This window comes from Candoia aspera, chromosome 3 (genome assembly GCF_035149785.1).
Source record: "Candoia aspera isolate rCanAsp1 chromosome 3, rCanAsp1.hap2, whole genome shotgun sequence".
Classification (NCBI taxonomy): domain Eukaryota; kingdom Metazoa; phylum Chordata; class Lepidosauria; order Squamata; family Boidae; genus Candoia; species Candoia aspera.
This window is the reverse complement of record NC_086155.1, coordinates 46,726,701-46,741,022: the sequence shown is the minus strand read 5'-3', so window position 1 is coordinate 46,741,022 and position 14,322 is coordinate 46,726,701. Positions and strand designations below refer to the sequence as shown.

General features: G+C 38.8%; 2 protein-coding genes across 5 annotated transcripts in view; one reads left to right on the top strand and one right to left on the bottom strand.

The window, feature by feature from the left end:
- The window catches only part of GOLT1A (golgi transport 1A), a 321,971-nt gene that overhangs the window by 212,736 nt on the left and 94,913 nt on the right, over window positions 1-14,322 (bottom strand). The window lies entirely within an intron of this gene.
- The window catches only part of SOX13 (SRY-box transcription factor 13), a 65,042-nt gene that overhangs the window by 39,948 nt on the left and 10,772 nt on the right, over window positions 1-14,322 (top strand). For 3 of the 4 annotated variants that reach the window (XM_063297547.1, XM_063297545.1, XM_063297548.1), the window contains exons 3-12: window positions 237-342; window positions 2,228-2,314; window positions 3,071-3,243; window positions 4,485-4,553; window positions 5,221-5,335; window positions 7,141-7,223; window positions 7,309-7,468; window positions 8,843-8,952; window positions 10,074-10,170; window positions 11,655-11,798. In XM_063297547.1, the coding sequence (XP_063153617.1) occupies window positions 237-342; window positions 2,228-2,314; window positions 3,071-3,243; window positions 4,485-4,553; window positions 5,221-5,335; window positions 7,141-7,223; window positions 7,309-7,468; window positions 8,843-8,952; window positions 10,074-10,170; window positions 11,655-11,798 (1,144 nt within the window). The remainder of the gene's footprint in view (window positions 1-236; window positions 343-2,227; window positions 2,315-3,070; window positions 3,244-4,484; window positions 4,554-5,220; window positions 5,336-7,140; window positions 7,224-7,308; window positions 7,469-8,842; window positions 8,953-10,073; window positions 10,171-11,654; window positions 11,799-14,322) is intronic. The other variant, XM_063297546.1, reaches the window with a different exon arrangement.

Sequence of the window (14,322 nt, the reverse complement as noted above, 5' to 3'; positions counted from 1 at the left end):
ATTTAGGGGGAAGGGGGGTGGAGAGGGAGAGAGAAAAACCTCAGTGATTTCCTCATCTGTTAAATGAGCTCTCTAACTCACCAACCAGGTCTGCAGCTCATTCGCTACACTCTAGAGGTTGTTTGGACACACCCTGCTTAAAAGTAAGACTTTGTGAAGATAAGCATATCTGTTATCCTTCCCTTTTTAATTTCCTGCAGGGTGCTGGTGACTGACAGTGGCTCACTATCTTTCAGGAATCTGTACCTCCAGTGGACAAGACATTAGATTCCAGGAACCCTGTGCTCAAGCCTGCAGTTAGCAACCAGGAAAAATTGGATTTCAATAAAAACCTAAGAGAAGGTAGGAAGGGCATTTTGCAGACATGATATTTCTCCCCCACACGTCAGAACAAGATCCACACAAATCCATTTCAGATTGTTTCCTTTTAGATGTTTCTTGTTTTAGTTGCTGGGGAGAGGCATAATTTTGTAGTAAAGTACTTGGTTTGAGATCACGGGACCCTTGATCTTCAGACTCTGGCAGTGTTGTGGATCTGTGCTGGTGGCAGGGGTGAAAATGAAATGTCTTTTTTATTTATAGAGGCAATGACATCATCTGGCAACCATCATGGGCTTCCCTGTTCCCTCTGAATTTAGCTGCAATCCTCATAATAAGAGAAGGGGAGCTGGGAGACATTCCCAAGAATAATATATTGTTGTGAGCAATTCCTGTTATAATGCAAAGTATGTTGGGGGTGGCTTGCTCTTGAATAGTCAATTAAGTCCTACTAAGTTACAAAAGATCTGCTCCTGGTGCTGAAGAAAGCTATTAAAACTGGATACAGTTCATCTTCTTTCTCATGCAGTCTTCCTTTCCCACTTCACCTCATCCCACGACTATATCTGTAACATTATACAAGTAGTTCTATATTCATGCATATGTTTCTTGTCCTCTGTGGAAAAAAAGAGGAACTTAATTTTTACCTTGGAAATTTTCTGTATTTGGTTTCCCTGTAAAGACCTTCTGTCTGGTTTTTCAGACATACAGGCAATGTTAAAAGATACGTTAATAATATTGTTCTCCTATAATGAATAATAAACTTCACTAGCTTTCTAAACGGCAGGTTGTACTTTACTGAACCTCACATTTGTGTCCCAGTCCTCCTCTATTGAACTCTGGGCACACAAGAATATAGATTATTCCCTCTCCTTTCCACATAAACTCCATGTTCGTAATAATCCTGAGATATAGGCTATACTTGCTTAAAATGGGACTGGGCCAAGATCATTCAGTGGATTTTATTTATTTGCTAGATTTATCACCTGCCTTTTGTTCAGAAATAAGTTGTCATCCATAGTGCTTCCTACTCTCATTTTTACTCACAGCAACTCTGAGGGGTAGGTTGGGTTGAAAGGAAACTGATCCAGAGTCAGCTAGTGAACTTCTGTGCCTGAAGGTGGACTAGAATTTGGTACCAGTCTGACGCTTTAACCACTACGCCACACTGGCAGTCACAGTGATAGATCTGGGGACGGGAATCCAAATTTCTTCAGCATTTTTTCACCGTCTTTTGCCAGGTCTTTATTCTGTCAGCTGTTAATTTAAAAAGAGTTTTTTTGCTTTAATTTAATACAGACACATGTACACATTTGCATTTTGGAGCTTTCTTTGATAGGTGTGGCTATAAGGACTTCATGATGGGCAACTACATTTCAAAATTATTACAACACTGGCCCATGATATCTCTAGTTAAAATCCTCCAGTTGCAGCATTGTAGAAATAGGAGGGATAGTGTTAGATTAGACAGACAATTAGCTTGACATAGAGAAAGGTAGCTCCTTATATACTCTTATATCCTTTTCTTCTTGGAGTGGATTCTTGGTCGCTGCATATGAAAATGGCTACATTGAAAAATGTGTAATAATTTTCAAGTGATCATATTTGATCAAGAAAAACAATCCCATTACACTAAGAGTGACTATAATGTTATCAAGTGAGTAACATTAGATTTACAAGAGCAGGGGGAATGTATGTTAGTCCCAGTTTTACATTTGGATGCTTAATTCAGCTAATCAGATGCTTCTAAAGTCACCAGTTTCCTTGATTATCTTGGTCTTTCCCTGTAGCATTATCCACCATGAGCCAACCTAGTTTTCATTTCTATTATTACGCATTATGATTTGAAAATTATATCTTTCTCAATTGCAAACCTACCTGTTGGGGCTCTCATATATTCTTGTAACAGTGATGCCGACCATTGAGAAATTATTGTCCAGTGAATGGAAAGAGAGACTTCTGGGGAAAAATCCTATGGAATCCAAAGAAGTAAAAGGTGAGCAATGGCCTTAGCTCAATTGTGAATGTTTTAGTGCCCAGTTCAGAGAAAACAAACCTAATTTTCGAATCCAAAGCCCCTCTTTTCTACTTTGGTTAGGCTAAATCCAAAACCAAGACATTTTTAAATTCATACCATCAGAATCCAGAGAATTTTACTTTAATTTAAATAAACAATTCAATATGGCTTCCCATTATGAGACAATCCACACTTTGTACCCTCCAGGCACATCAGTGTACAACTCCCCAAATTCTGATCCAGTATGCTGGTTAAAATTTAGGAGCTATATTCCAGCGTTATCGCCCAGGCACCAGGATGAGAAAGGCCAGGCTACTGGACATACCAAATTGGGCCCAACCATTTGAGAAGAATTAATTTTTTAACAGATTCATGTGTGATTTCACCAGAGCTGTGGATCTTTGAGTATAATTATCTGTTAATAACAACTGCGTATCAGGTCAGAAGATGGTTTGGATCCTGTAGAATTGCAGCATCTTATATCTCCACAAGCATCTCTTTCCTTGTGCTTTCCAGGATCTGAGTCTCCAAGTGTAAAATGCATGTTGCATGACTTTTTTTGTCAGACTCATGGAGGAGGTCTATGCAGTTGGTCTTCCCTGTCTCCCTTTGTCCTACAAGGGAAATTCTCTAGATTCTTTGATTCTTGCAGGATACCCTTAATGTTTCAGACTGAAATTTCACTATTTCCCTTCTCCCTCTTAATCTCTCCTCTGTTTTTCTTGCTCAATCCAGGAACCCAAGAAAGCTTGGCAGAGAAAGAATTACAGCTGCTGGTCATGATTAACCAGCTGTCCATCCTGAGGGACCAGCTGCTGACAGCCCATTCAGAGCAGAAGAACATGGCAGCTATGTTGTTTGAGAAGCAGCAACAACAGATGGAGCTGGCCAGGCAACAGCAAGAACAGGTAGGTAGTAAATCACTACTTTGTTGCTACATTTATACTTCTTAGCCTTTGAGATACGTCTTTAGAAGGTTCCCTGATTGGCACTTGAACTTCAAATTATATGGGATGTAATAAAGCTAAATTAATTAATAGGTCTGTATCTAACTCAAATCAACCTGGAAAGGCAAACAATTTAGAAGTAGAATAACAAATATTTATATCAGGGATGGTCAATCTGTGGCCCATTTTTGTGGCCCTTAGAATCTTCTCTGATCATTTGGTTATCTTCAGCAAATCATAATTTTATGACATGATTTTTCACAATATGAAACAGGAAGCTCTTCTAGCTAAATATTCCTGTTTTACTTAATTCCCCACCCCACAACTCCAAAAAAATCAAGGGCTGAAAGCTGATGTCCCATCTTCTCTGCAGCTCTTGAAGGCCATTTTCCATCTTAAATAAAGTGTAGCCTCCGGCTGCAAAAGACAAGACATAAAAATTGCCAACTATATGTATTGTAGTTTGTCAGTAAGCAACAGCACATAAAGTCTACATAAAAGGGATATTATGAAATCCTAACTACACAAGTATACATACTCGGAATGAAAACTGCAGTCATATAAATTGAACAGCTTTTTGATGCTCATAGAACATTGTGTTGTCTTAATGTGCAGAAGCAATAGTGGTGTAAATGGATAAGACTGTTGCTCCAATTACAACTTCTGTTAACAGATGAAGCAGCAAGCCATGATTTTAAACAAATCCACAAAGCTTAAGGTATAGGATGAGGTTAATATTAGAAGCTGCCTGAGACATCAGACTTCCTTTAAGGTTATTCAGTGCTGGAACTTTCAAGCCCAACCCTGATGGAATAATCTGCACATAATGCTTTACTTCATCCCACTCCAAGGACTTGTCTGTCTGTGTGCTAATAGGTCAAATATGTGCTTATTCATCTTCTTACAGCTATTCAGTGTGGTAATTTCATCATTGGAATTCTGTGTAATAATGAAGATGGAGAAATCTAAATGGGAAACATGGTATGCCTTGACCTGAAGGTTTTAGTACCCAGTGTCTTGCTTCTTCATACAGTACTTGTTATTGGCTGCATCTGTGCATTCAGGTTCTGCTGCCGTGTTTTGCAGCATGAATTGTGGCCTTCCCTTAACTTTATAGAAGTGAATATCATGCCCAGGTGGCCCTAATATATGTAGTTCAGTTAATATGGACCTTGGTTCCACCTCATCTTTCCTACTTGTAGATTGCCAAGCAACAGCAACAACTTATCCAGCAACAACACAAGATAAACTTGCTGCAGCAGCAGATCCAGGTAAAATGTTATCCATTTTCCTTGAGGAATAGCACTGATGCTTGGCTTAATTGGAGGCATTCGCCTAAAAATTAGAAGACAAAGGGTTTAGTGCCAAAACAAGGTAATAGTGCCTAGTGCCACATGAAGATTTTTTTCCCCTTAGATGTACATAAATTAATGTAGAAGCAATTAATATCCTGACAATGGTGAATTAAATGTAGCCTTTCAGAATGTAAGAGGTTGTGGTCCAGAATGCCTTACTGTGAAGCATGTGCCAGTGAAATCATTGGGATTTAGTTCAGACTAAATGTGATTGGAATTGAGGCCTTGGTATGGGAGTAAAGGGTCAATCCCTTCCTCCTTCAATTCATATCCCCCACTTCTAGCCAGTTGCCACTTTTAGCAAAGAAATACATAATGAAAATGCATTTTAAGTTGACCAGAAACTTCACTCCTTCCATTGCAGTATGAATAACAAATTTTTTGCACTGCCTTAGATGTGTTGTCTGAGTGTTTACATTCACTACCTAATATTTGATACTGCAATATGGGTATGAAGTGAGAAGGTGATATACATCTCTCTGTTACTCCCTGGATCTGAAAAAGGGCTGTTTGAGTAGTACTGTTACAATTTCATACTTCCTATATCTATTTCTGTGTCCACCACTTCGCTTACTCTTTTCAGCAGGTCAGCATGCCCTACGTCATGATTCCAGCCTTTCCTCCGAACCATCACCCTCTTCCTGTCACCCCAGATTCTCAGATGGCACTTCCTATTCAGCCACTTCCATGTAAGCCAGGTATGAAGAGGCCAAGAACAGTGGAATTCTGGTTAATGTGATACAGGTAGTCCTCGACTTATGGCCATTTGTTCAGCAACCGTTTGTATTTATATACATCTCAGCACCCCGTGGTCATGGGATCATGATCTGGGTGCTTGGTAGCCTGTTCACACTTACAGCCAGTTGCCAAGCACCCTGCAATCACATGATCACCATTTGCAACCTTCCCTCCTGGCTTCCCCAGAAGATTAAAGGGGAAGCCAGCAGGGAAGATCACAAGCCACTGGGGTAAGTCTCCTCCACCTGTGTACCCTCCCCCAGATCCTCTGTGCTTGCACCATGCTGACCATTTGTGCACCCCCATGCACCCTTCCCAACCCTCCCTCCCTGCGCCATACCTCTTGTGCACCCTCCACGACCCTCCCCCACCCCCCTGCCACTTGGCAGCAGCCATTTACCTGCCTGTTGGCCTGGGACTTGCAATTTCCTGCTGGCTTCCCCACTGACTTTGGTTCTGGGAAGCCAGCAGGAAGTTGCCTTGCCTAATGAATGTGGGATTCAGTTAACAACAGCAACCGGGACTGCAGGTATTGCTGTCTATAAGCGATGTGGTTGCGCTTTATGACCGCATTGCTTGGTGACAGAAATTCCAGTCCCAATTGCTGTTGTAAGGCGAGGACTACCTGTGCAGATTTACCAAGGCTTTTATACAGTTGACTTGGAATGGGAGGCGGGAACGTTCTATTATCAGTTGCAGCCATTGAAAGCCATGGGACTACATGAATCTCTGTTGAATTGGTTCCCTAATATTTCAGTCAATAAAAATGGAGTCAGAATGCTGTATTTAATAGATAAAGCTGAATTTACCCCCACAAACTTGACCCTTGAACATTGATAGACCCTTTCATTTATCCTGGAAATGAAAGGTAGAGTGGAAAATGCTGCCGAGTGTGCTTTCTTCTCAGATGCTGAAACAGGCTTATTGATACGGTTATGCAGGAAAATGAAGGTAGAATCTCTGCAAATGTAATAGCTGGGATTTGGTTACATAATTCAAAACCAGCATGATTATTTCAAACAGCTTCCTCTCCTAAAGTATTGCCAATGTTCAATCATGCAGGTTTTAACATCCCCCTTTCAGCAGTTCTCGAGGGTAAATAGAAGAAAATACTCTGTTCAGTGAAATACTCTGCCACTGTGTAGCAGGCGTGAAAGAAACATTGGCTTGTGTCTTTCCCTACTGCCTCTTCTATAGGTGCATCCGTAACACCATGATAGCCCATTAACAGTGGCCTTCCCTTTCATTATTATGTATTATTTATTTTACAGGTTATGTAAAATGACATAAAATCAGTATAAAATAAAATATCTCCTATTTTGTTATTATAATTTGAAATAGTGTACAGTGATGAGTTTTGATACTGGCCTGAAACCATAATAAAGCTGATTAATTGAGTGATTGATATTTAGTTATACCCAGGTTTAGCTAGTTGCATTTAGATCCCTTTTAAACTAGCATGAAAAGTTATAAATCCCTTTCATTCTAATAGTCTGGATCAGTGGAACTAGGAACAGTTCAACGCTTTAATACACTGGTGACAGGGTTCCCAAAACCCATTATTATAATGTACAAAGGGGACATACATGTTTTCACATGTTTGGGGACCCACACACAAATCAGGCCCCATCGCCTAATTCCAGGTTGAGTTTCACTGTACTTAAGGCAGATTCAGTCTTGATTCACTGCTGACATAAGAAGGATCTCAGTTTATATATAACATTGTACACAGTCTCCAGCTCTTCTGTTTCTTTACAATCTACAGTGGAATATCCTATGCAGCTGCTTCATAGTCCCCCTCCTTCAGCATTGAAGAGACCTGCAAGCTCAGGCCACCTACAGATCCAGGTAAAACCTCTTAACTGCTTTTTTCCTTGGCTCCCCAGATCTTGTAGAAAAGTGTTTCTATCCTCCTTCTCTATTTTCTTTTCAGGAAACTTCACAGCCACTGAACTTAACAGCAAAGTCTAAAGGCTCTGAACACCCCAATGCCTCCAGCACCCCTAGTTTAAAGATTAGTAGCAGTCAGTCCCTCAGTGCTAACCATGGAGTATCTCAGGAGTTGCAGACCAGCCCTCCCAGCCTTCCTTTGGGTAGGTCTGTTTCTCTGACTCAGAGCTGACAGAAATGCTTCTTTGTTTGAATCACTTATACTTGCAAACTTGTTGCAAAATATCTGTGCTTTATTAGCTTACTTTCTTGATTTTTCTTGGGAGAGGAATTCTTGACATCCCTAGATTCAGAAAGGGGTGAATACTGCTTTCCTCAAGATTCCTTTTGGGATTTTATCTTGTTGATGCACCAGTGCTGAAGAAGGAAGAGACCTGCAGTTCAGTGGTAGAAGCATGTGCTGTGCATGCAAAAGATTCAGTCCTCAACATCTCCAACTGGAAAAACTTGGAGAATTTCTACCAGTCAGGAAAGACAAATTTGATCTAGATGAACCATATAGCCAAATCAATATATCCAATGTGTTACATCATTTTTTGGAATATCTGTGATTTTGAAATATATGCAAATTATGAAGTTCAAGGCTCCAGGAATTAATCTGAGTCAGTGAAGTTAACAGATACTTTGAATATTCTAATCACTCCAAATCAGAAAATGAAGGATGGAAAAAAAAATTGTTTATTGCATTCTTGCAGAGAAGCAGAAATCTAGTCTGAAGTCTAACGTAATGCAAAATTTGTGGAGACATTGTAGTGTTTTTGTTTTTGTTGTTGTTGTTGGAGGTGCACATTCTGCAGTTTCACATAAATGAGGGCACCAGAAAACAAGCACAGCAGTCTTAGCCATGTGGAAGACGGAAACTCATAATTGTTGAGCCCTCCGGGCTTATGTTAATTAGAACTGAAGTCTTTTTTGTGTTGAAAATCTCTTACGTTGCCTTCAATAGGATTGCCTTCAACTACAAAAGTTTTAGGGCTGGAATTCTCTCTCTTGTCTATCAGTGGACCACTGCCAGTAGCAGCAGTAGTATACATCACCTCTGACACTCAGGAAAGACCTTGCAGATTTCACATGCCAGTAATATAAGTGGAAGTTCACATATGGGCCATGTATCTCCTTCCTAGGAATCACAGAATTGCACTGTAAATGTTTCTGTTTCTGATGAGGAAAATGACAAGTAACCATCATTGATTCTAAAGGAAATTTAACTTGAGGCTTTATAGGACAATAGAGGAAAAATTGCTGCAGTTAAGGCATGCTTATGCAAAATGCAAGGTAGAGCTATCATATCTAGGCCATAAAATTCTGGACGAAGGCAGAAGATGGTCGCAAAGTCAGGATTTTGTGTAACTTTTTGCTGCCATCTAGTGGTTGTCTGGATTTTTGCAGCCTGTATCTGGTAGCCCCAGTGTAATTTCCTTGTAATTTCCTTAAGTAGTTTTCTGTGCACTGGTGATCTTCATGAAGATATTAAATATCATTGGTCACAACACCAGTTGTATTTTTTTAAATATCAGGATTCCTTGGAGAGGGTGATGCTATAACTAAAGCAATCCAAGATGCTCAGCAACTTCTGAACAACCAAAGCAGAGCTGTAGATGGCTCTCCAAATCATCCGCACATTAAGGTAAGTGATATTGCTTTTGGTCTTAAAAGGAGAGAATGCTTTCTTTGTTACAAAGCCTTGAATGAGGATCAGAATGTTAAAGAATGAAATATAACATGGAGTCTAATGAAGCAGGGCCATCAATAAAGAAAATAACTGGTATCTAGATTTTTCAGAGACATCGTCTGTAATGCAAATAGTAATGAATGAACCTTCAAAGCCTCAATTCAGAATTTTCTAAAAACTGAGCTAATTTGACATGATTTGGATTAGGGTAGCATTTCAGACAATTTGGTACTTGGAGCAGGATAAAATTTGTAAGCTTCTCAATTACTATTCACCAAGTCCCTGGCCCATTATAGAACACAATCAACCCTAGAGATCATTTGGTGAACTGTTAAGGCCATTTTCTTTAGTTTAATCCCCTAAGCATCTTCTGGTAGAAGCAACAGCATCTTGAGGATGAGGTGCCTTTGAAATTGTTATTAACTTTATTTTCCAGAGGTCTAGGTTCCTGTTGTAGGGCCCAGTGAAAGTTGTAGAAACCTGATAAATTGAATGGCTAAGGGAGGAGCTCTTGGTGGTATCACAATAATTACAAACTGAGACTGAAATTTGGAGAGGTTTGAGATTAGCACATAATTACAATAGAAGTGAATAGATGAGAACACTATATTCTGAAATTTGAAGTCTAAACTTCAAGTACATAAAATACTTGTTCTGTTGAAATACTCCATAAAGCTATTCAAAAGTCTTTTATTCCTTAGGCCTCTGTCTTCAGAGTATTATTTAGAAAAGCTATCTAGAATGTTAGCTGAATTATTCCTTCTTCTTGCTGGAACTGCATTTTTCTATAAACAGAAGAAATTATAATATGCCATGTTTCCAAGATTCTTCTTGTTCAGATCATGTTACCTGTGGTCTTTCTTTTATTTTTCCCTGTCCAGCAGTTTTGGGCTGTACAGGCACTATTCCAGGAGATTGAATGAAGCCATTCTCCTTTGATCACTGAACATACGGCAAAATAATCTCTTTTAAAAATATAGATTGAAGGCCATTAATTGCTTTTAGAAATATGTAATTGGTAAGTCACCTTTGACATTGCTTGCCTTGGTAATATGCAGAAAACCCTGTGTTTTTAGGATCATACCAGTTTGGATTCTTCACCTGCAAAAGATCGGATGGACGAGTCATCTCTTCAGAGGCTGGATGAGTCTTTACTAACATGTGAAGGAGATGGTAATGACATTTGTTCTTTTTTGTACAGATTTCACCAGTGTTGAATTTTGGAGAGAAAAGTCCCAAGCAAACCTTCTTTAAAAAGCCCAAACTTTAGTTTGAATAATTGAATTAGGATTTTTTTTAATGGTGCCAAAACCTCATGATTTCTCTAAATTTGATAGGTGTTCAGCTTTTGTATAGAGCAGATATGACAAATCTACCGTGTATGGCCCACATCTCCCAGTTTGTCCATTTTCTAGAAATTTATTCCCTCTACTTATCGTTTTATGTTAATATGTACCATATATGGTTTTTTTCCATCTAGATCGTAGTTTTTCAAAAAATAGAAAATATTTCTTTCGGGGTAGAATAGTTACATATATTTGATAAAATTGTGAACTTCTTTGGCTTTCTTAAGAGTAAATTGTTTGAGCCCTTTGTAAATGCCTGACCTCCATGTTTTTCCAGTGATCACCAGCACTCCCCTGTGCTATGAGGAGAAAGGATGATTCTCATGCCTAGATAGAATTACCAAGTTTACTGTGACATTCACTATAGACCAATGGATTTGAGATGGGTGGCCATGTAAATTGAAATAAATAAATATTGACACTTACATAAAAGCAACTTTGTCAGGTACATCTCATCTCATCATAGTGTTGAAGTTTTGGAAAAAAGTTACACTGTCTCAAAGTTCCCCCTTTTATACCACTATTTAAAGATCCAGGAAGCCATTTATATATTAAATGTCATAATTACAGCATGACAATTCTATCTGCCATTGAGGAGAGCTCTGATATTTGAACTACTGAGACATGCAGAGGTTTATTACAGCAAGTCTGGCAGAGTTTGATGGAAGCAGAAAAAGGAGATTGGTTGTTTTGTCATTTTGTTGTTGGATTTTATCTTTTAAAAGTATTATTTGCTATAGCAGATATTAGGAGGGATATTATTTAGGTTAATTTAAGAACTAGTTTAATTTTCCTTAACATTGGTAGCATGTCCAGAGACTAGAAGAGCTGTAGATCCTGTGAATCCAAAACCTCTCTCAATATGCTCAAGTTTGTGCCTTTCTTCTTGCCTCTCACATTAGAGAGGTAAGGACTGCACCTGAAATTAAATCTCCAGTGGTCTCTCTCTCTCTCTTTGTTCTCAGAAAGAGAGATCAGATCAGATTTCTCTTAAGCCCCTGGGATGCCCTTCTAGGAACCAAAAGACTTTGTCCCAAATGTTGGAGAAGCTTGAGGCAGTGATATTTATTCCAGATAATTGAAACAGAGAAGGCAGATCCTGAAGAGGACACTTCAAGGGAGGAAGAATTGGGGAATGAATTAATTCAGAGAAAAGGTTGGAACAACATGTGGAAGAAGGGGTGGGGACTATATATGGCTATATACCAGAAGGTTTCCCAGCATCTGTTCTGTTAATGGAGTTGCCAGAATTCAAAAACTCCCACAGGTCTGGTCAGTTTAATGAGCTGTTCTTTGGTCCTTTCTTGGCAGGCTCACGGCATTTCCCTGAATCCAGGAACAACAACCACATAAAGCGTCCCATGAATGCTTTCATGGTGTGGGCCAAGGATGAAAGACGCAAAATTTTGCAGGCCTTCCCAGACATGCACAATTCAAGCATCAGTAAGATTCTAGGTAAAGAAGGGTGTTTAAATTGGTACCTATTAGTTCTTTTTTCCAGTGCCTTTGGATATTTCTGTGAGACATGTTGTTAGATCCAGATGCCCTCGGGCAAGTAATTATTGCTAATCTCTAACAAGTTAATAGCAGGTGGTGTGCTTTAGTGGAAGCACCAAGCAAATCCTCACAGTTCCCTTTCTCTTTCTATCATGACTGCCTGATTCTTCAGATTTTACACCTGCACTTGCAAAACAGATGTTGCAAGTAGGCTTTAAAAAGAATAAGCCCACATCAGAGAGAAAGCCAAGACTAGCCTTTTCTCAGGGAGCTATTTATACAGTTGTGGTTGTGGACCTTTTTTTTATGACATGAATCTCAGACTGAAGAGCAAGCCAGAGGTCTCAGCTTTTCTTGTTAGTCAAGGAGCTGAATTTGCTGCCTGCCCCAGAATTCAGGCAGCAGCTTCAACAGAGCCCCTTTGCTTCGTAGGGAGGCCATATTTCCCCACCAGAAAGACCAGCAAACTCAGTCTGTATCTTGTTGTTTAGAGTCTTTGTTTGCCATTAGGGGAAAGGGGAGAAGGGCTTCCTGTCTGGGATATGGATATTGAACTTAGATTCTTTGCTGTGGGCTAGTGGGAAGTTCTTTAAGTGTTAATACCAGTTCAAAGAGCTAATGCATGAAAACCTGGAATTTAGAAGAATTTTTCAATAGAGAATAGTCTTTACCCTAATCACCACACCTGGCACATAAGCAAACACAATAAAGTGTATAATAATAATCACCATGCCTAGCATGTAAACAACACAATGATCTATAAAGTGTATCCACTTCTGAAAGAGAGGGAGTGAATGTGTATGGATGGATGGATGGATAAAATGATTATGTAGCTTAAAATGATAATTTGAAAGAATACATCCAAGTATTATAAAATACATCACTATAACAATACAATATTTAAATGACCAAAATAATACTTTTTTTTTTGTAGTGGCCAAAGCAATTCCAGTTACTTTATGAGTGTTTGCCTTGTAGTTATCATGCACAGAAAATCTGGTAATATGGCAATTACTGCTTAGCAAGCTTATCAGCCACAGGGCCCAAAACAGCAGCAGCAGCAGCAGCAACAACAAAATAACATGGCAAGTCTGCACAGTATTTCCTCCACAAATATATAATCATGTTTTGCAAACAGTTCAAATGTATCAGCTTTTACAACCATGGTACCTGTGGCCTGGTTGCAGAAGACAGTATTGTTATTGTTGCTATTATTATTATCATCATCGTCTGTAGCACAGCAGACTAACAAGTCAAACAATCAATAAGCTCTTTTGGGCAAGAAATTTTCTACATATTTATAGTTGAATAGTCAATAAAGAAGAAGGGATAAAGAGAGGAACATCCTTGTTCATGCATAAAATAAGCTCTGCCAAATAATATTCCCAACAGAAGGATGAGCTCAAATCCAATCTCATGGAGCAATATTAGTATATGTACTGCAGTCGCATGAAACTGAGTAGTAATATGCTATCTGATTGATCAGGGAGAATAATATTCAGAGATGGCAGCTGTAAGAAACACACGTCTCTGAAAATACTGATTTTGAGACCAAACCAGAACCAGGAACTCTGCGTTAAAATATACTTTGAAAAGTATTTCAGTAAGCATATTTTAAAAGTTAATCCAAACCAGACACAGACAGTTTTTTTGAGCTGATGAACGTATTTGGAATTTTGAGAGCATGTTGTGGGAACCCTCACAAAATGGTGGCACAAAAGAGATTTTGTTTTTCCCCCCAAAAGGTCTGTCATGTGGGACACAGCAAATATCAGATTTATCAAAGAAAGGTGGCTTCCCAGGATTCTTTCTAGAATCACCGCCATCTACTTTGCTTTTATCTTTTTTCAGGCAGGTGGGCACATTTCCAAGTAAAATGCTAAGATTGAGCTAGTTAGAATTTTTATTTTCTATGAAGATTGGCCCTGAAGTACTCATGGAAAAAATACTTAGGGCCTGCTATTTTGCTTTGCAGCATGGCAGCTTCTAATTAATTGGATTTTTTTAAATCAAAAGAATCTTTAAAAAAGAAGTCAAGATGATAAAGATTATTTTTAATGGAAAATGGACTAAAATGATATGAAGTAAATCATGTTTAGCCTAACCACATAGTAAACAGAAAATTGTCAATAGTTCTCCTCAACACTAGCTATGGAAAAGAAGGAGTTATTATGTATGGGAGGTTTCCTGAAGAGAAGTTGGAGTTTTTGAGGGGGGCAGTTGGGCTGTTTGATTTCTGTAAGAAAAAAGCTCTGTGTGCATTGTGGGGACATGTAAATGCCTTGGTCTATTTTGAAGTGGGATAAGGGTTTAAGAATATCTATCTGGATTGCTTTTAGGGTTTGGCTGATTTCATTTATCTTTAATGATTTGGATTAAGATTACTAAAGTATAAAAATATTGGTTGGTTTGGGGTTTAACATGATTAAGATTATTAAAATGGTTGTATTATCAAGTATAATGGTAGACAATTTATATGCTT